The 21,098-nt window shown below is 40.5% G+C and overlaps 1 protein-coding gene across 2 annotated transcripts in view; it reads right to left on the minus strand.

Annotated features, from left to right (window-relative positions):
- LOC125456278 (ERI1 exoribonuclease 3-like) overlaps positions 1-21,098 on the minus strand; it is a 415,443-nt gene that overhangs the window by 376,206 nt on the left and 18,139 nt on the right. For both annotated transcript variants that reach the window (XR_009446099.1, XM_048539283.1), the window contains exon 2: positions 7,794-8,091. Coding sequence is in view for 1 of the 2 variants with exons in the window: in XM_048539283.1 (XP_048395240.1) it covers positions 7,794-8,084 (291 nt within the window). In the remaining variant the exon portion in view is untranslated. The remainder of the gene's footprint in view (positions 1-7,793; positions 8,092-21,098) is intronic.

A 21,098-nucleotide genomic window follows, 5' to 3' on the forward strand; every position in this document is an offset into this window, starting at 1 on the left:
GCTTTTCTTTACATTTTTAAAGACTGCCCATCAATGAGACATTTTATGTCAATCATGGATTCATAATGTTTGTGTCATATATGCAAACTGTTTGCTCTCAAAAATATTCATTCTCAGGAGGTGGGCGATCCTGGCAAAGCTTTATTTACTTTGTCACAACAACTAGAATTGGACATCAATGTTGGCTTGGTAAGCAATATAAAGAAACCCAAAACATAATGCTGGAAGCATTCTGCAGGTCTGGCAGCATTTCTGGAGAGAGAAACATATTGATCAAATGTATTGGATGTTTGCACTTTGCATATGTGATATTTCCAAATATTATAAAATGCCTGGCATAAAGACATTGTGAATATAATGTTTTCAAGAAGTCATGAAGAAAATAATAGGACAGAGAATTAGAAACTTCCAGGATCTGCTAAGTCCCATCATAGGCTATTACAATATATTAGTGAGGAAACTACAGGTACAACAGTCATAATTTTCCAAAACGTTCCAGAGTCTGGAACTGTCATGTTGGATTTGAATATTGCAAATGTCATTTTTTTATATTTAAAAATCAAGGGATGGAGAAACCAGAAAATGACAGACCGGCCAAGTACAGATTGTACACAACTGATATATCAGCAGACACAGTGACTGAATGCTTTAAAAAGTGTCAGCTGATTCAGAGAAGCAACATGGATTTATGAAAGTTGAGTGATGTCTGAATAATCAGCTAATATTTTGAGGAGGTTGCTAATATGGTAGGTAAGAAAGTACCAATGCATATTGAGGAAATGAAAAAATATTTGATCAAGTCCAAAACAAAAGATTATCAATAGAATTTGTAAGTTTGTACCAAGGGTTGATCATTGCTTAGGAAAGAAAACAGTGTGGCCAGTGCAAAGTTGGTGCATCAAAATGATCCTTGCATTAGAGAACAGGTAGACCCCTGAGCTAGGGACTCATATAGATAATGCCACTAAAGGGCAGACAAATCTCTGGTTGTTGCATAGCCTTCAGGTAGTGGCTGCTGGAACAATCAAATGAGCAAACTGGAGAACGCATCCATTTGTTAATTGCTCCGAACCACTAGACAAATATCAAACAGCAATATTAATTCTACAGAAATCTTAAAAACAAATTTGTTACTGATCACATACAATATTTTCAAAGCCGTTTGTTCAAATGTGTTATTATGCACTTCTGGAGCAGGTGGGACTTGAACTTAGGTGTCCTGGTTCATAGGTAAGGACACTACCATTGCACCACATCATTTAATGGTGAGTTGAAATGCAAACCTAAATAACAACGTACAGTTCTTTATTTACTTCTGGAAACAGTTGCGTACAGAGATCAACACAAAGGGAACAGCTTTTTTTAAAAACAGAAGTAAACTGCTAAAATGAATTTTAAAATCATTCACAAATATACTACTTGGAACCCTAAAAACAATGAAATCCATAGGGAAATTGCATCCTCCTAACTTATTACCTGAAGTGCAAAAGTACTGAGCAAATTCTTGTACTTGGAGGAATTTCTCAACAACATAATTTCAGTAAAGATGTTTTACCTCAGAACAAATGTCTGAAGCTATGCAAATATGATGGGAAAAACCAAGTGATTATGAAATTGTCATATGTTGAGAGGTTCAAATGATTTAAAAATAACAAAACCATTTTAATACCAAGATACAGCCAATTTTAGTTAAAACAAAGCAAATTTCAAAATTTATCTTTAAATCATGTTTTTAATTTGATTGGTTTCGTGCCAATGTCAACATAATACTTCTCCTACACGCAGAAAGATTATGGATGGAAGTTCCACCACTTCAAATTTATCAAGAAATAATCTAAAATTTACTTCAATACTGTTTACAGAATAGCATCTGTTTGGGTTCATGTGATGCAACGGAAACACACAGTCCTTTCAGCTCCTGAATTATGTTCAAATTCAAGTTTTGCTCAAGAGGCCAAGTATATGTTATGAATTTAAGAGCAATACCCAAAAGAGACATGTTCATAATGAACAACGCAATAATTTGACAGTCCCACTAGCATCATAATGGTATAGTATGGGTGACCTTCTGTGGTTAGAGTTAAGACACATTATTGAGACAGGTTAGGTGGAGCTACAGTCTGTATCTAACGACCCATTATACTGAGAATGAAATCAATGGTCAGGAACCTTTTATATTAGATTCTGAATCAGTTTCATCCAGCTTGAATAACTAGTGGCTCTTTAACTGATCATACATAGGATACCTCCCAACCCCCACCCTCAGCACACATGGTTGAGTCAATGGTAATACGATAACACATGTAATGACATCTTAATATTTATGATCTTCCATTAAAAATGACTAGCAAAACAGACTATGAAACTGCCTACCAGTTTTACTGAAGTTATTTCTCCAAGATCGAAGATCAGTTCACTCATCAAGATAGGAGGGTCATGGGAAAAGAAGTGTCCAGTCATAATGCTCCAGTCACCATTTGTGGGGCAGGTGGGCTTTCCGTCCCATGAATTTTGTACATTCATAAATTTATTTAAAACCAGTCCATAATGGACCCCTTAGTAAGCACTTAACTACTAATCACTTCATTGTTTTAAATACAACATGGGAAGTTTAGAATTTTTGACTCAGAATTGCAAATACAATCAAGTTTACAAATTCTGACTTGGTGATGTAATCATCATCCATCTCTCATTGCTATTGTAATAACACAACAATTTCTTTATAAGCAATTAATAAGTTTACACTGGGTCTTAAAAAATACATACTGAGTTACCAATTTTGCAGTAGTTTTTGCTCATACACAATAGAACAATAAGAGAGTACGGCAAGGCTGCAGTATACATGAAGTAACAGAGACAACAAAGTGTGGAGCTGGATGAACACAGCAGGCCTAGCAGCATCTTTGGAGCACCAAAACTGACTAAAGCACAAAAGGCCTAGACCCTTCATCAGGAAGAGGGTTCTGAAATAAATAGGGAGACAGGGGGAGGTGGATCGAAGATGGATAGAGGAGAAGATAAGTGGAGAAGATAAGTGGAGAGGAGACAGACATGTCAAAGAGGCGGGGATTGAGCCAGTAGAGGTGAGTGTAGGTGGGGCGGTAGGGAGGGGATAGGTCAGTCCAGGGAGGACGGATAGGTCAAGGGGGCAGGATGAGGTTAGTAGGTAGGAAATGGGGGTGCGGCTTAAGGTGGAAGGGGGGAATAGGTGAGGGGAAGAACAGGTTAGAGAGGCGGAGATGAACTGGGCTGGTTTTGGGATACAGTAGAAGGAAGGGAGATTTTGGAGCTTGTAAAATCCACATTGATATCATTGGGCTGCAGGGTCCCTAAGCAGAATATGAGTTGCTGTTCCTGCAACCTTCGGGTGGCATCATTGTGACACTTCAGGAGGCCCAGGATGGACATGTCATCCAAAGAATGGGAGGGGGAGTTGAAATGGTTCGCGACTGGGAGGTGCAGTTGTTTATTGCGAACCCAGCGTAGGTGTTCTGCAAAGCAGTTCCCAAGCCTCTGCTCGGTTTCCCCAACGTACAGGACGCCACAATGGGTACAGCAGATACAATATACCACATTGGCAGATGTGCAGGTGAACATCTTCTTGATGTGGAAAGTCTTCTTGGGCCTGGGATGGGGGTGAGGGGAGGGGAGGTATGGGGGCAAGTGTAGCACTTCCTGCAGTTACAGGGGAAAGTGCTGGGTGTGGTGGGGTTGGAGGGGAGCGTGGAGCAGACAAGGGAGTCATGGAGAGAGTGGTCCCTCCAGAAAGCAGACAAGGGTGAGGATGGAAAAATGCCTTTGGTGGTGGGGTTGGATTGCAGATGGCAGAAGCGTCGGAGAATGATGCAATGGATCCGGAGGTTGATGGGGTGGTATGTGAGGATGAGGGAGATTGTCTTTTGGCGGTTATGGCGGGGACCGGGTGTGAGGGATGAGTTGTGGGAAATGCGGGAGACACGGTCGGGGGCATTCTCGACCACTGAGGGGGAGGGGGCTGGGGGGGTGGGGGAAGGTGGTGGTGGATGTTGCAGTCCTTGAAAAACGAGAACATCTGAGATGTACGGGAGTGGAATGCCTCAACCTGGGAGCAGATGCGGCAGAGGTGAAGGAATTGGGACTACAGTATACATTAAGTGTTGAGTTAAGTTGTGAGTCAGAGCAAATAAATTAAGTGCTTTATTAATAATGTTTCAACCCTAAACTGACATTAATTTGAAGAATTGCACCAGCATTATTTTGTGCAGAACATAACAATTTCTACCTTCTCGTCTGTTGCTTATTTAACAATTGAAGTCTACTTGCAATTCTCTGGTTGATAAGAATAGGCCTTGGAAAATTCAGTCAGTTTATCTAGCTGATATTGTGAATTTGATGGCAATAACATAAACTTTACAGCGGGATACATTTTTAAGAAACAATACAAGATATTTCTCACTACCATCTGGATGACAAAATTGCAAAATGAGTAAAGTGGGCATGCAGGAACTTGTCCTTCAATATATATTTCTGTTTTGATTTACACAATAGCCTTTTCTAAATAATTTATGGCATGATAAATTTATTGCACAGTTCAAGCTAACTGCAAATAAGAATTGCCAAATAATTAGATTTTAGTGCAATGCTTATAAATTATCCACTGATTTGTCCAGACTTGTTTGTCAGCTCTGTTGTGCTTTAGGTCATCTTTGACATTTTGGTGTTTGTGTTTTAATTGCTGATTTACACTTTGACAGATGACTCTTGATGCCTGACATCCAGGACTGTGATGTCTAAAGGGATTCAAGGCAATTAGAAGAGAAGTGCTCATCTTGGAAATGATGTTATACCTTATCCTTTTCTTTTAGAATTCAGTTAAGAGGGATACAGTACAGAATGAGTTGTTTTACAATATCATAACAGATGCAGGATTAAGTTTAAATGAGGATTTCACAACATACAGTGATAAGTAAAACACTGAGTTGACAAACAACATATTTGTAAAGCATTACACTGCTGACATTATTAATTACATTTTGAATAAATTTTTTGTTAAAAATGATTTTATAATAAGAAACTTTTAAGCTAAAAGTGACAGTTGGAAATGGCATTGAGACTTTTTTTAACCGAAAATATTTATACCTGATCTTTTGTATAATTGAAGGGCACATAATTGTTATATTCAAAGTCAAATACTCTGCATCAGAGTTAAATAAATATTGTTGATATTCATGCATTCCTTGTCCAATAAAAACCTAAATTGGCTCACACGTTGAGTTGCCGCGACCAGCACTTGTGTTACAAAGTGTTGGAAGACAAATTATGTTTCCTTCTCTCCATACTCCATGAAGTTCTAACTTTAGATGCAATGTTGTGGGAATATGCAAATTGGAGGCTAAATGCTTACTTGTGCCAAAAAAAACAAAATCAAAATCAGAGGTAATGGAAACTGCAGATGCTGGAGAATCTGAGATAACAAAGTGTAAAGCTGGATGAACACAGCAGGCCAAGCAGCATCTTAGGGGCACAAACAGTGACGTTTGGGGCCTAGACCCTTCATCACTGCAACTCTCTTGTAATCTCTTTTCTCTCCCACTGCAACTCTCTTGTATGTTAAAATCAGTGTTGTCTCTGTGGCTATTGTTTTACAATTCATTCTAGTCTATTTGAGGCATAAGCAGAAATTTTGAGGTTAAATATTCCACTCAAATTTCATGTGGAGAAATCTTCAGAAACCAAAAGGGAATTGATTAGTTAGCCAAGTAATTTTTCATCAACTTTAGGAAAATACCAGAGTACCTTTGTATTTGTCTGTTTCAAAAGAAATGCTGAAGTTATAGTTACTCGACTGCGGAATCCATAATTAAATCAGCTTTTCAGGGGATACTGGACTCAAATGGCCTTTGAAATGGCATAGCTTTGCAAATGCTACCTTGCTTATGGTAAATGTTGTAATTACAAGGTGCTGGCATGCTGATTGTCACTTGTGATATTTGAATGCCAACACAAACCGCACATAATGTGCATTTTTAAAGATTTTTTATGCAAATAGAAATTAAACCCATGCCAGATTAATTAACCATGTTCAAGAATCCAGTCTACTAAAATTTCTAGATTCCCCTTGAGTATCCTACTTTTCAATTTCACTTTTAATAACTTCAATACCCAATCACACAGTCATACAGCAAGGAAACAGACCCTTCAGTCCAATCAGTCTATATCGAACATAATCCCAAAATAAACTTGTCCCACATTCCTGTAAACCTTTCCTATTCATGTACTCATTCAAGTGTCTTTTAAATGTTGTAACTGTGCCCACAACCATCACCTCCTCAGGAAATTCATTCTACATACAAACAACCCTTGGTGTAAAAAAATTTGTCCCTTTTTTTTAAATCCCTCTCCTCTCATCTTAAACGTACATCCCTTGGTCTTGAAATCCCCCATCCAAGTGAAAGGACACCTACCAATCACCTTACCTATACACCCCCATGATTTTATAAATCTATATAAGATCAACTCCAAACCTCCTACACTCCAATTAAAAACATTCCAGCCCATCCTGCCTTTCTTCTTAACTCAAACCTTCTATACCCAGCAAAATCCTTGCAAGTCTCTTCTGAAACCACTCCAGCTTGAAGTATCCTTTCCACAACAGGGCAACCAGAACTGGACACAATACTACACAAGAGACCTCACCAATGTCTTGTACAAACTCACCATGACTTCTCAACTCCTATACTCAACATGACTGAGCAACGAAGGCAAGTGTGTTAAACATCTTTCAAATTACCCTGTCTAGATGTGACACAAACTTCAAAGAATTAAACACCTGAACCCTCAGGTCCCTCTGTTCTACAATTCTACCCAATCAGTATTGAGACAGTTAATATCACAGAGCAGTACTATGGGTATTATTAACGTTAGTGCTTATGGACTAGGAATATTGATTTGTTTCTGTAAATTGACTATGTTCTCACTTGTAACCACAAAGGTGATATGTTTGCTATTTTTAGGTATGAAAAATGACCAAAGGTTATGGTCTACATTGGAAAACAGACATTTTGAAAATTATCTGTTAAAGTAATATTGCATCACAGGAAAATAATATTTCAGTCAGTCAATCTCAAGCAGTAAATGGACTAACAACTCGCGGCTATATTTGATGTTATGGTTTGTCATTATTCAGGTTGCACAAGGCATCCTTTGCTAGACTTAACTTAGGTCAACTGTACAGTGGCCAAATAATATTTTATGAGGCACAACAATAATTATCTAAGTTTGGAAAACTTGAATGAATACAAAATAAAGGCAAGTGCAGTTTTGATCAACTGCCAACAGATGTCACTATTGCAATTAAATATTAAAATGACATATTTACAAAAGACATTTAGAATCAGACCATTGCTCCATCAAATAGATCTCTACTTGACTCCCAGAATGTAACACTGCAATGCTACAAATTGCACATGTAAATGAAAACAACTCCTGTATTCAGAAACAAAAGTAAAACATGCTGGAGAAACTCAATAGAAATATTCAGAACTGGCGAAGGGTCACTGAATTTGAAACATTAACTTGGTTGTTCTCTCTACAGATGCTGTCAGATCTGCTGAGTTTCAGCACTGTCTGTTTCGTTTCAGCTTTCCAGCATCTGTAGTTCTATGTTTTATTCCTATATTCAGAATCCTGGATCAACCTGACATTTTGGAACAAGATAATTATCATTTGGCCTCTAAAGACACTAACAAATATCCATTGTTTGAAATTATTTTTAAACCAATCCTTAGAAGAAAAGAATGAGTGGAAAAAAATACCTGAGGTTTTATCAATTGTTTATCACAGGTTGCTTCAAAATCCAAAACTAAAAAATTGTGGTAGGTTTGTGGATGGAACGATTGTTTGGATGATGGCTGCTGTACTGAAGCCATGTTATTATCAATACACAGAGTAGGTGAATGAATATCTGAGTACCACTTGTTAGAAACCTGTTCTGCCCTTGTTCTCTTAGAATATAGTAAAAATGTTGAGGACCGTTCCAATCCAGAGCCTCTGTGCAAAATATGAAGAAAATTGGCACGTCTGATCCAAGGGATAAACTGCAGCATTGGGTTTCTGTAACAAATCAATAAAAAAAAAATCAGAGCATTAGGATACCATTATCTTGAAGATTTGTATAACTAAAAATATGAAGGCAATATGACAAAATATAACAGACATTCAAAAGAAAAATGAATATATTAAATTGACAATGGTTCTGGCTTCTGGACCTTTGGAAATCTTATTGATTAGATTACGTGCTAGATTACATCACAAAAATTTGTATGACCACTTGAGTAACAACATTTTTTTCAGGTAATGCATTCCCTTCTTCTTCCATTCTAACACCAAGCTAGGAGATTAACAAAAATATCCAAGTGAAATACTTGACAAATCCTCCTCCTGGGTGTACTAACCACATGAACATTAAGTTTAAAAAGTGCAGGAAAATTACTAAACTGGTAACCATCAGCATTAATATCAAGATAATAAAATGTGAGGCTGGATGAACACAGCAGGCCAAGCAGCATCTCAGGAGCACAAAAGCTGACGTTTCGGGCCTAGACCCTTCAGCATTAATATCAACTTTGTTGAATAAAATGAAGAGCAACACTATGCTTTTTGAATGAACATACAGGCAGTGATGTACTGTACAAAACATAAAATGCTGGCAATTCAAGTAATAATACATAATTCTTTTTACACTAGTTTGTAAACTCTCTTCAATCCTTAGCAAGATCTTTTCATATTTTTGTCTGTGCTATGCTGTCTTTTTTTTATTTGTTCACAGCATGAATTCATTGCTGGTAATTTCTCGCCCATTTTTATCTAACGGCTCTGGAGTTGGTGGTGAGCTGTCTTCTTGAATTCCTGCTTCATGATCCGATCTTGCAGCCTCAGTATTCTTGATCAATGATAACTCCCAGTATGTTGATAGGGGGTTTGACAGTATCTGAACAGTTGTGAACTACACTGAGCATTACAAACCTTCAGCAAACAGCTCCCGTTCTGGCATTCTTTTAGAGGGAAGGCCATTGGTGAAGCAATTGAAGATGGTTGAGCCTAGTACATGACCCTGAGGAATGAGGGTTTCTGTGACCCAACAGTAATGTCCCAAACTCAGGGTCAAGAGGCCCAGTTTCGAGTCTCACCTGCTATTGAGGTGTGTGATAATATCCCCTCCGGAGGGTCACTGCCTTAGGCTCGACGTGTATGGTCAAGCCATCAGGAAACGTGAGCACCAGGTTCATCAGCGATGCTCACAAGGTGACCACAAAACGTCACCCAAGCATAATGCATGGCCATTCAAGCTCTCAAGACTAATCACAACATTGTCTGCCAGTTTGCAGCCATCGTCATACAGAATAGAACAGACTACTGAACAACCAGGAACGCTACAGTCAACTAATAAAATGTGAGGCTGGATGAACACAGCAGGCCAAGCAGCATCTCAGGAGCACAAAAGCTGACGTTTCGGGCCTAGACCCTTCATCAGAGAGCCCTCTGATGAAGGGTCTAGGCCCGAAACGTCAGCTTTTGTGCTCCTGAGATGCTGCTTGGCCTGCTGTGTTCATCCAGCCTCACATTTTATTATCTTGGAATCTCCAGCATCTGCAGTTCCCATTATCTCTCACGCTACAGTCAACTACCTGCTGATCTGACCAGAGAATGTCCATGGACTCAACAGACTGATCAAAAAACTTTTGATCCAGTCCTTCAAGTACCCTACGCACTCTCATCCCGTACACTTCTCACACTGCAGACATCTAACGCCTTCCGAAGATTCACAAAGCCAACACACCTGGACGTCCCACTGTACTGGGCAATGGGACCCTGTGTGAAACCTCTCTGGCTGTGTCAAGGGCACTTTGAAACTCAGTGTACACTAAGAATCCCCACCTTCTGTCACTACAGACTTTTTGCAGAAACTCAGCACCCATAGACCTGTCGAACCAGAAACGCTCCTCGTCACAATGGACATTTCAGCACCCTACATCAGCATCTCCCAGAATGATGACATTGCTGCAACAGTGTCAGTACTCGTTACCAACAACTGCCAACTTCCAGTCACCATCCTGCAACTCATCGCTTCATCCTTGACCACAACGTCTATACCTTCGACAATCAGTTCTTCATTCAGACACAAAGAACAGCCATGGAGGTCAAATTTGCACCCCAATATGCCAACATTTACATGAACAAGTTCGAGTGAGACTTCTGTGCCACGCAGGACCTCCAACCAATGCTATACACCAGATCCGTTGACGACATAATCTCCCTTTGGTCTCATGGCGAGGAATCACTGAAATAACTACGTGGTAATATCAGCAAGTTTCATCCCACCACTAGACTTGCCATGGAATAGTCTTTAGAATCAGTCTCATTCTTCGATACATGCATCTCCATCAAGGACGGGCACCTCAGTAACTTAATCTACTGCAAGCTCACAGACAACCTCACGATGTTGCACTTCTCTAGCTTTCACCCTAAACCCATTAAAAAAGCCATCCCCTATAGACAAGCCCTAGGCATACACAGGATCTGAAGGACACCTGAAGGCGTTGAAGGATGCCCTCATAAGAACAGGACACAATTCTCAACTCATCAATTGCCAATTCAGTCATGCCACTGCGAAAAACGTAATGACTTCCTCGGACGACAGACACGAGATACGATTGATCGGGTACCCTTTGTCATCCAGTGCTTCCCCAGAGCAGAGAAACTACGCCATGTTCTTCAAAGCCTTCAACACAATGAGTACATCACCAGGATCCTGTCTACACCTTTACTTCTCACCTTCAAACAATCAAACCTTAAACTGACCATTGTTTGCAGCAAACTACCTAGCCTTCAGGACAACATTGACCACAACACCAACCAACCCTGCCACAGTAACCTCTCGAAGACATGCCTGATCATTGACACGGATACTACCATAACACATGGGAACACCACCCACCAGGTACATGGCAGATACTCATGTAACTCGGCCAATATTGTCTATGTAATACAATGCAGGCAAGGATGCCCCAAGGCATGGTATATTGGCGAAACCTTGCAAATGCTACCACAACAACACATGAATGGACACTGCGCAATCATCAGACAGGGTGCTCCCTCCCAGTAGGAGATCAAGGACATTCAGCCATCGATCTTTAGGTAAGCATCCTCCCAGGTGGACTTTGAGTTAACGGCAACACAAAATCCCTGAGCAGAGGCTGACAACCATATCCCTAAGGACAGACTCAATCATGATCTTGGGTTCATGTCACACTACAGGTGATCCCACCACACTACATACTCCCATACACACACAAACACAAATTATTTCATCCAAGCTGTTTGTGTGGCTTCAGATACATTCTGTTTTCTTCAAAAAAAAACCCAACCCCAGTTTAAAACAGATAAATACTAAACAAAACCTCTCCCCTAAAATGCATTGTCTAACCAGAAATGTCATCTCGTGTATATATTGATAAAACCTGTAATTATCTTGGGACAATGACTTGAAGGAAATCTGGATTTTGTCTTCTCATCAGTAGTCTCCTTCCTAACTGATTAACGATTTAACAAGAGGCAGCCAGTTTTAGGGTTGTTACCTTTCTGCTTATCAATTCTGTCTTGTACCCTCTCTCACACACTATGCCCGAGGAAGGAGCTGAGCTTCAAAAGCTTGCATTTTCAAATAAACCTGTTGGACTATAACCTGGTGTCATGCGATTTTTGATCTCGTCCACTTCAGTCCAACACCAGCATCTCCACATGTAATATCTCTTAAGAGGGTGATTGCAAAGTATCTAGCGAGGAACTCTTACACTAATCACCTCAAATTGAGATGATTGAACTCCAGAAAAAAAACTCAACATCTTAAATTGTGATAGCCATGACTCCAACAAGCAGAGAGATTTCCTGCAATTCCTACTGACTCCAAGTTTGCTGGGCTCCTTGATGCCACACTTGCTCAAATGTTGCCTTAATATCATGGGCAATCACTCTCAGCTCACCTGTGCAGTTCAGTTCTTTCTTCCATGCTTCAGTCCAGGTTGTAATGAGGTCAGGCGTTGAGTGGTCTTGGCAGAACCCCAAACTAGAAATTGGTGATGGCACAATTGATGATACTTTCCATCGTTTGAGTTACGATTAAGTATAAACTGATGAGCGATAAATCGGCTAGGTCTATTTGTTCTGCTTTTCATGTACAGAACATATCTAGGCAACTTTCCTCATTGTTGGGTAGATGCCAGTGTTATAGCCGTGCTGGAACAGTTTGGCTATGGGCACGGCTAGTTCTGGAGCAACTGAGTGGCTTGCGAGTCAATCGCATTGCTGTGAGTCATTGCATTATATGACCATACTAGATCATCTAAGGGTTACGAATTTCCTTCCTTTAAGGAACTTCATTACCTAGATGGGGTGTTTTCTTAAAAATTGACAATGGTTACTTGGTCGCCAGTAAACATGACACTTTTAATTCCAGATTTTTTTGTTTATTAAACTCACGTTTTACCATCTGCCATGGTGGGATTATAACCCACGTCTCCAGAATAGCAGCCTGGGGCTCTGGTTATTACACCTGCAATATTACATTAGGCTGCCATCTCCCCCCTTCCTGTTTCACTCATGTATTTTTTTTATTTCTTATAGATTCCTCCCCACTATTTCATCCCCAGCTTCCTATTTACATACTTCGTGGTATATGAACTTTGCAATCCTACAGAAGACAAAACAAGGAAAGAAAATTGAAGTATCAGAGATAATGGGAACTGCAGATGCTGGAGATTCCAAGATAATAAAATGTGAGGCTGGATGAACACAGCAGGCCAAGCAGCATCTCAGGAGCACAAAAGCTGACGTTTCGGGCCTAGACCCTTCATCAGAGAGGGGGATGGGGGGAGGGAACTGGAATAAATAGGGAGAGAGGGGGAGGCGGACCGAAGATGGAGAGTAAAGAAGATAGGTGGAGAAGGTGTGGGTGGGGAGGTAGGGAGGGGATAGGTCAGTCCAGGGAAGACGGACAGGTCAAGCAGGTGGGATGAGGTTAGTAGGTAGCTGGGGGTGCGGCCAGTTCATCCCCTCCCCCCACCGCACCACACAACCAGCCCAGCTCTTCCCCCCCACCCACTGCATCCCAAAACCAGTCCAACCTGTCTCTGCCTCCCTAACCAGTTCTTCCTCTCACCCATCCCTTCCTCCCACCCCAAGCCGCACCCCCAGCTACCTACTAACCTCATCCCACCTGCTTGACCTGTCCGTCTTCCCTGGACTGACCTATCCCCTCCCTACCTCCCCACCCACACCTTCTCCACCTATCTTCTTTACTCTCCATCTTCGGTCCGCCTCCCCCTCTCTCCCTATTTATTCCAGTTCCCTCCCCCCATCCCCCTCTCTGATGAAGGGTCTAGGCCCGAAACGTCAGCTTTTGTGCTCCTGAGATGCTGCTTGGCCTGCTGTGTTCATCCAGCCTCACATTTTATTATCAAGAAAATTGAAGTAATTTGTTTCCTGAACATCATCTCCCATCGTTTTAATCAGTTGAAAGCTCGCTACCAAAAATAATAAATAGTGCCAGGAACAGCAAGTATTTTCAGCACCTTTTTCAGAATTAGATAATACAGTTCCAAATACAGCCGTCATACAGTTCATAGGATTTTTTAAAATTCACAGTTTTCCTGTCGACAGGCAAGGGTTAATCTTGTGGAAATACCAGCACTAATGCACAGGAAACAACTGTTTTTAAAAAAATCTGATAGAAAGAAGATCCTTTATGTTCTTCAGGTAAATTTCTATATTTGTCCTTCACCCCTTAAAAGGCATTTTTGCTTGGAACACTGGCATCAGTATGGTGACAGGAGAGAACTATACTGATGGAACAGGATCCACTTGATTGGAAATGGAACTGGTGTACCACAGTAAAGAGTAAATTTGGACATTGCAGAGGATTTAAATTATTATGATGGGGATGAGGTGATAGACAGGAATCTACAAGAAATAAAACAAACTTAAATAGGAATGAAAAGGGAAAGTCTAGCAAAGGACAAACAAAGGTAAGCATAAGAGTGTTATGGAAAGATGTTTAAAAGGAAGATTGCAAAGAACTATCACTAAAATTAAGTCTGAACTGACCAGTAATGTATTGCTCATAATAAAGCAGCAAAAGTGGAAGCAATATCAGTTTATAAGGAACTGGATATTGTGGAAATTAGTAAAACACGACTACAGAAAATTTAGAAGTGGAAAATGAACACATCAAGATAGGAGATAACAGAAAGATAGGAGAGGAGAAAATTGGAGGTGAAGTAGTTACATTCAATACAGACAACATAATGGAATTAGAAAAAGTGTTGTAGCCTTCGGTAAGATTGAAGTGGAATCCATTTAGACAAAGACACAAACTGGTATAGCCAACAGTCCACCTAATAATTGGGAGATGCAGAAAGATGTATGTAAAATATGCAAATTATGGAAATAAGTAAAACAAAATCACAGGGATTTCAACCATCCCAGAAGTCATTAATCAGAATGATGTATGCAGAGAGAATATGCATTCCATTTGCTTATTGTTATTCTTTATTTGTTATTGGGATGCGAATGTCCCTGGTATGACCAACATTTATTGCACATTCCTAACTGCCTCTGAGCAGGTGATAGTGAGCCTTTGAGCATTGTTCGTTAATTTCAGAGGGCAATTAAGAGTCAACCACATGGCTCTGTAGTCACAATAGGTCTGACCAGGAAGACATTTCTTCCACTGAAGAACATTAGCTCTCTTTTTCAAATGACAATCGGTAGTTTAACTTTTTTTTGCGTTTGTGGGACATGGGTGTCGTTGACTGGGCTAACATTGAATGCACATTCCTAATTGTCACGTGAACCAACTGGTTTACTACAGCCATTTCAAAGGGCAGTTAAGAGTCAACCTTATTGCTGTGCCCCCTACTATTTGACATCTCCACCCTGGTAAAATGACTCCAATTATCCACCTTATCTTTAGCTCTCATAAATTTTATATACTTCTTTCAAGTTGCCCCACATCTTCTGACACTCTAGCGAATAAAGGTTTGTCCAACCTCTAATACATTCCCATCTAGGCAACATTCTCGTGACCCTCTTTTGCACCTTCTCCAAAGCTTCCACATCCTATATTATGGCAACTTGAGCTACACGCGTTACTCCAAATGTGGCCTCCTAAAGTTTCATCAAGCTGCAATATGACTTGCCAACGTTTATACTCAATGCTCCAACTGATGAAGGCAAGTGTGCTGTATGGTTTCTTTACGACCTTATTCACTTCTGTTGCCACTTTCAGGAAGCTATAGACTTGCATATCAATATACCTCTATATATCAATGATTCTAGTTGTCCTGCCATCTACTGTATACTTCCCTCTTGCATTTGACCTCACAAAATGTATCAATTCACACTCATCTGGATTAAACTCCATCTGCTACTTCTGCGCCCAGCTTTCCAACGGATCTCTAACCTGCTGTATCCTTTGACAGCCTTCTTCACTATCCACAACTCCAATAATTTTCATGTCATCTGCAAACTTACTAATCAGACTACCTACATCTTCATCCAAATTATTTGTATACATTAAAATCAATAGAGGTTCCCATGCTGATTCTTGTGGAACACTACTGGTCATAGATCTCCAGTCAGAAATACACTCTGTCTTCTATAACCAAGCCATTTTTGTATCCAATTTACCAATGCACCATGGATCTCAGGTGATTTAATCATCTGAACCAGCCCACCACGAGGCAACAAGGGAACGTCCAAGCAATAATTACCATAACCCAATTTATTTATTTAAACTATTATCTTAAAAACTAAGTGTGACAAGCGCCAATATGAAACTGAAGTTGGAGAAACAAAGTGGACAAAATTATGGGCAGATGATGTGGAAGTGGGAATCGTTCTAAAAAAATCTTAAGAACCTAGGAAAATATATTCTGCTCAAAACAATCTATTCTTCACTGAGATATCATGAAAGAACAATGACCCAAACAAAAAACTGAATGGAAAAAGGGGCATATATTAACTGTATATGAGGTTGCTGACTTGTTTTCATTTAGACGTTGCATCACCGTGCTAGGTAACTTCATCAGTGAGGCCTACAATGAAGCGATGTTGTTTCCCCGTCCTTTTGGAATTTATACTGTCTGGTCTGTTATGGTGAGTAGTGTCATTTCCAATTTTGTTCTGTACAGGTTTGTATTTGGGGTCCAATTCTATGTTTGTTGATTGCATTATGAGTTGACAGCCATGCTTCTAGAAATTCATGTGCAGGTCTATGTTTGGCTGGAGATACAATGGTTACCCATTGTCCCAGTTAAACTGATGGCCTTCATTGTCCGAGCGTACTGATATTACGGAAGGTTTGTTGTGTCATTTTGCTGCTACATGATATTTGTATATTCTGATGGCTAGTTTCCTTCCTGTCTGTCCAATGTGATGTTTGTAGAAGTCGTTGCATGGTATTTCGTAAACTTCGTCGGTTCTGCATGTTGTGGGAATGGGGTCTTTAATCCTTAAAGAGTGTTTGTCGTATAGTGGTTGTGGGTTTGAGTACTACCATGACTCATAGTGGTTGTAGGAGTCTTGTTGTCAGTTCTGATCGATTCTTAATGTAGGCCAGTGTGTTAGGGCGTATTGTGTGCACTTGTTTTCTATTTAGTAGGCACCTTTAAAATATTCCATAAGCACATGATTAAGAGGTTTATAAGATTGTTATGGTTTGGGACTATGTCTTTCATTTTAGATAAAATGAAGGGACTCATGTGACTTGTTCTTAAGTCTGCATTTTAAAAATTCATTCCTGTGACATGGGCTTGGCCATCCCTCTTTGCCCTACAGAAGATGGTGCTGAGTTGCCTTACTTAACAACCGCAGTCCAATTGATTTAGTTAGTGCTGCTGTTTGAGTGCAGACTCCAGGATTCTGACCAGCGGCAGTGAAGCAACCACCAATACATTTCCAAGTGAAGGTGGTGAGTGGCTCAGAAGGGGATTCATTGGTGCTGGCATTTCTTCATATCCACTGCCTTTTCCTTCTGATTGATAATGGTTGTGGATTTGGAAGGTGCTATCGTAGGAACGCTAGTGAATTTCTCCAGTGCATCTCACAGATGGTACACGCTGTTCAGAGTATTATTGTAGATATGTGCCAATTAAGTGGGCTGTATTGTTCTGGATGGTGTCAGGCTTCTTGAGTTGATGGAGCAGCACTCATTCAGACAAGCAGCAAAATTCCATAACACACTTGACTTGTGCCTTGTAGATGGTAGACCGGGAGGCAGGAGGGGAGTTACGGACTGTAGTATTCCTTGCCTCTGACCTGTTCTTGCAGCCACTGTGCATATATGGCTAGCTCAGTTTGGCTTTTATAGGAATGCCGGGACAGGAGTCAGTCAAACAGATGCTTGAGCCTGTTATACCATTCAATTAGATTCAGGCTCATCTTGAGACTAACTCCACATATGCACCTTTGGCCCTTATCCTTTTGCTTAACAAAACATTTGTCCAATTCAGATTTAAAACTAAGCTAATTCCATCAACAGAGTTTTCTGCTCTCTCAATAACCAAATCATTACGCCAGGATCCTGAGGCTAGATATTCTCCAAAACTCACACGACAGACATCAGGGCAATATCAAGCTTGCAACTCCATCTGGTGGCCTGGTATATCAAAAGGTCAACTAGGCCCATAAAGCTCTGGGTACGGCTGAAGCATTCGCAGCAATCTTCAGTCAGAAGTACCAAATGGATGATCTATCTTGGCCACATCCGGAGGACCCCACCATCACTGATGCCGGTCTTCAGCCAAATTGATCCATTCCATTTGATATGAAAAAAGGCTGTTGAAGGTACTGGATACTACAAAAGCTATGGGCCTTGACAACATTTTTGCAGTAGTACTAAAGGCCTGTCTTCCAGAGCGTGCTGAAAATAATGGTGTCCAATTGTGCAACATGTGCTATCCATAGGCAAGATGGCAAAGAACCCTCAATGAACTCATCATTCTCACCTCACTCATGACAGGCTCAGGGCGGAAACACTGATCATCATGGCTAAATTTTTTTTATCATCATTTAATACAACTCCCAATGGCTTGAGGTCAACTGAAAACTCAGCTCCACGCCAACCACGGCAATCGCTATACTTAAAAAGAGATTTTTACACAGCCTCCCAGATATGGTCATAGCGAGTTTTGAGAAGATTTGTAGCTCAGCTTGAGGTTCTGGATGTGAGTTTGCTCGATGAGCTGGAAGGTTCGTTTTCAGACGTTTCGTCATTTCGGAAATGACTGCCAGACTACTTGGACCTCTTGGCATCAGGGTAGCCCACAAACCCACCAACACACTAAAACAGCAGCTAATGAACTTAAAAGACCCTATACAGACAACAAATAAAATGAACGCCATCTACAAAATACCTTGCAAGAACTGTGACAAACACTACATTGGACAAACTGGCAGAAAGCCAGCCACCAGGATACATGAACATCAACTAGCCACAAAACGACATGACCCACTATCACTCGTATCCTTACATACAGGTGAGAAAGGACACCACTTTGATTGGGACAACACATCCATCCTAGGACAAGCCAAACAGAGACACGCACGAGAATTCCTGGAAGCATGGCATTCCAACCGGAACTCCATCATCAAACACATTGATTTGGAACCAATCGACCACCCCTGAGAAAAAGAACAGGAAATGACATCACCAACGCAGGAAATGACATCACCAACCCAAGGAAACCTAACCAGATAAATAGAAAGCGGGACATAACACCAGCGCTTCGTCGGAGGCTCACTGATGATGTTACCTAGAATGGTGACGAAACGTCTGAAAACCAACCTTCCAGCTCAGCGAGCAAACTCACATCCAGATATGGTCATTTTCAATAAGGGCCTACAATTTGCTAATGACTGCTTCAAACGCTTTGCTGAATTGTACAGTCCTTTGAAGCTCCTAAAAGACAGGTGGTTAAATACTCAGATCTCAAGTCTCCTGCATTCTCAACAACCAGCTATCACACAGGCCGATTTGGATAAGGTCAAGGAGCAAGATCACTATTGTACAAAAGAGGCTGTTACTTAAACCACGACCATAAGGTACAGAACTGCCAGTATTTTGACCCAGGAGTTAATCAGGGATCTGGGACCAGAACCAAATCCAACCAAGTATTGAATCCTTTGGTTCATCCTCGCCCTTACTTATTCAATACTGACCAGGACATCAACAGAAACAACAAACCATCAATAGTGTTAACCTTTCCAGGTCTGGTGAACAGCACAAATGCAAGGGAAGAAGGCACAATCACCTTCGTGGACAGTTCACATTCTCCTTCACAGACTGTCCAGAATTAACAACTTACAAAAGAAACAAGGTTGCAGAGGGGCAGATTAATTAAACCAGTAAAGAATTTTTCTCACTGACTCAGAAGCCCTGACAATAACTTTGTGGTTAGTGGGGAGTGGTGATGGGGTGTATTATGAAGAGTATGCTAATTGCTGAAGTGGTGATGTCAGATGTTGAAAAACCAAACGTAACTTAAAACTTGAGGGAACAAAATTCTAATAGAGTCCTGCTAAAGTCTGCATATGTAAAATGAATCCTCTATAAAAGTTCATTAGTGAGTTTTGAGAAGATTTGTAGCTCAGGTTGAGGTTCTGGATGTGAGTTTGCTCGCTGAGCTAGAAGGTTAGTTTTCAGACATTTCGTCACCATTCTAGGTAACATCATCAGTGAGCCTCGGATGAAGCTTCGTCGGAGGCTCACTGATGATGTTACCTAGAATGGTGACGAAACGTCTGAAAACTAACCTTCCAGCTCAGCGAGCAAACTCACATCCATAAAAGTTCATTATTTTGCATACAAACTCAAAGCATGAACAGGCCTTTGATCCTGCTCCACCCTTCAATTAGATGTTGGCCGAGCAAATTCCAGCTTCCCACCCAACTCTGACAACATCTGATCCCCTTGCATAATACAAATTTAGAAATATTCAATGACCACATCTCTAAAAGGTTTTTGAGGCTGAATTCCAAATGTACACAACCTTCAGGGAAACACAATGCTCATCTGTACTGTAAGGGTTCAGTTGTCGTAAACTAACCTATTAGGAGAAACATCTTTTCAATACACTTGCCAAAACTGATCAGAATCTTGTATACTTGAGCCAATTCTTCCCAAAACCTGCACAAAAAAGCCCATTTTGTTTAACCTATCCTCATAAGGCAACTTGCTTATTCCAGGAAACAATCTCATAAACCTGCTCTGAATTACCTATTTATGGTTTAGACCCTTCCTTAAAACACCAAAACAGCACAGTATTCAAGATGTACTCTTTCCTACACCCTACAGAGCTGAAACAGAACATCAATTCCTCCTGTAATAAGGGTTAGCATCATTTTAGCTTTCTGATTTACTTGCTACACTCGCACGCTAATTTTTTGTGATTCGTGTATCAGAGCAGCTAGATCTCTCTGCAGAATTTTGCAGGATTTCTCTGTTAACGTAACATTTTTTCTTTACTCTTCATAACTGTGTGAACTACTTCAAATTTCCACACATGATATTCCGCTTGGAAGATTTTAGTCAACTCACGTATCCCATCTAGTTAGGTCTGCAATCTTGTTCTATCCTTTGCTCAACATTCTTTCCTATCTGGACAAAACATTAACTGCTCCTTTCCTCCAGATGCTGCCTGGCATGCTGTGCTCTTCCAGCCTCCTGTTTGTCTACCTTGGATTCCAGCATCTACAGTTTTTTTTTGTCTCTCATTCTTTCCTATCCGTTTTGTGACATCTATAAATTTAGCTACAATGCACTTGCTCACCTCATCTAAGTCATTGATTTAAACTGTAAAAAGTTGAAGCCCCACAAGAGATTCCTATGGGACCCCAGTTGTTGCATCCTATAAATCAGGAAAAGACCTATTTAAACATATTTTCTGTTTGCTGCCAGCCAGCCAATTTTCTTTTGATGCTAGTTTGCTAATCCCCGCACCATGAGCTACTATTTTCTGGAACAACATTTGATGTGGCATGCTGTCAAATGCCCTCTAGAAATT

This window comes from Stegostoma tigrinum, chromosome 8 (genome assembly GCF_030684315.1).
Source record: "Stegostoma tigrinum isolate sSteTig4 chromosome 8, sSteTig4.hap1, whole genome shotgun sequence".
In the NCBI taxonomy this organism is placed as follows: domain Eukaryota; kingdom Metazoa; phylum Chordata; class Chondrichthyes; order Orectolobiformes; family Stegostomatidae; genus Stegostoma; species Stegostoma tigrinum.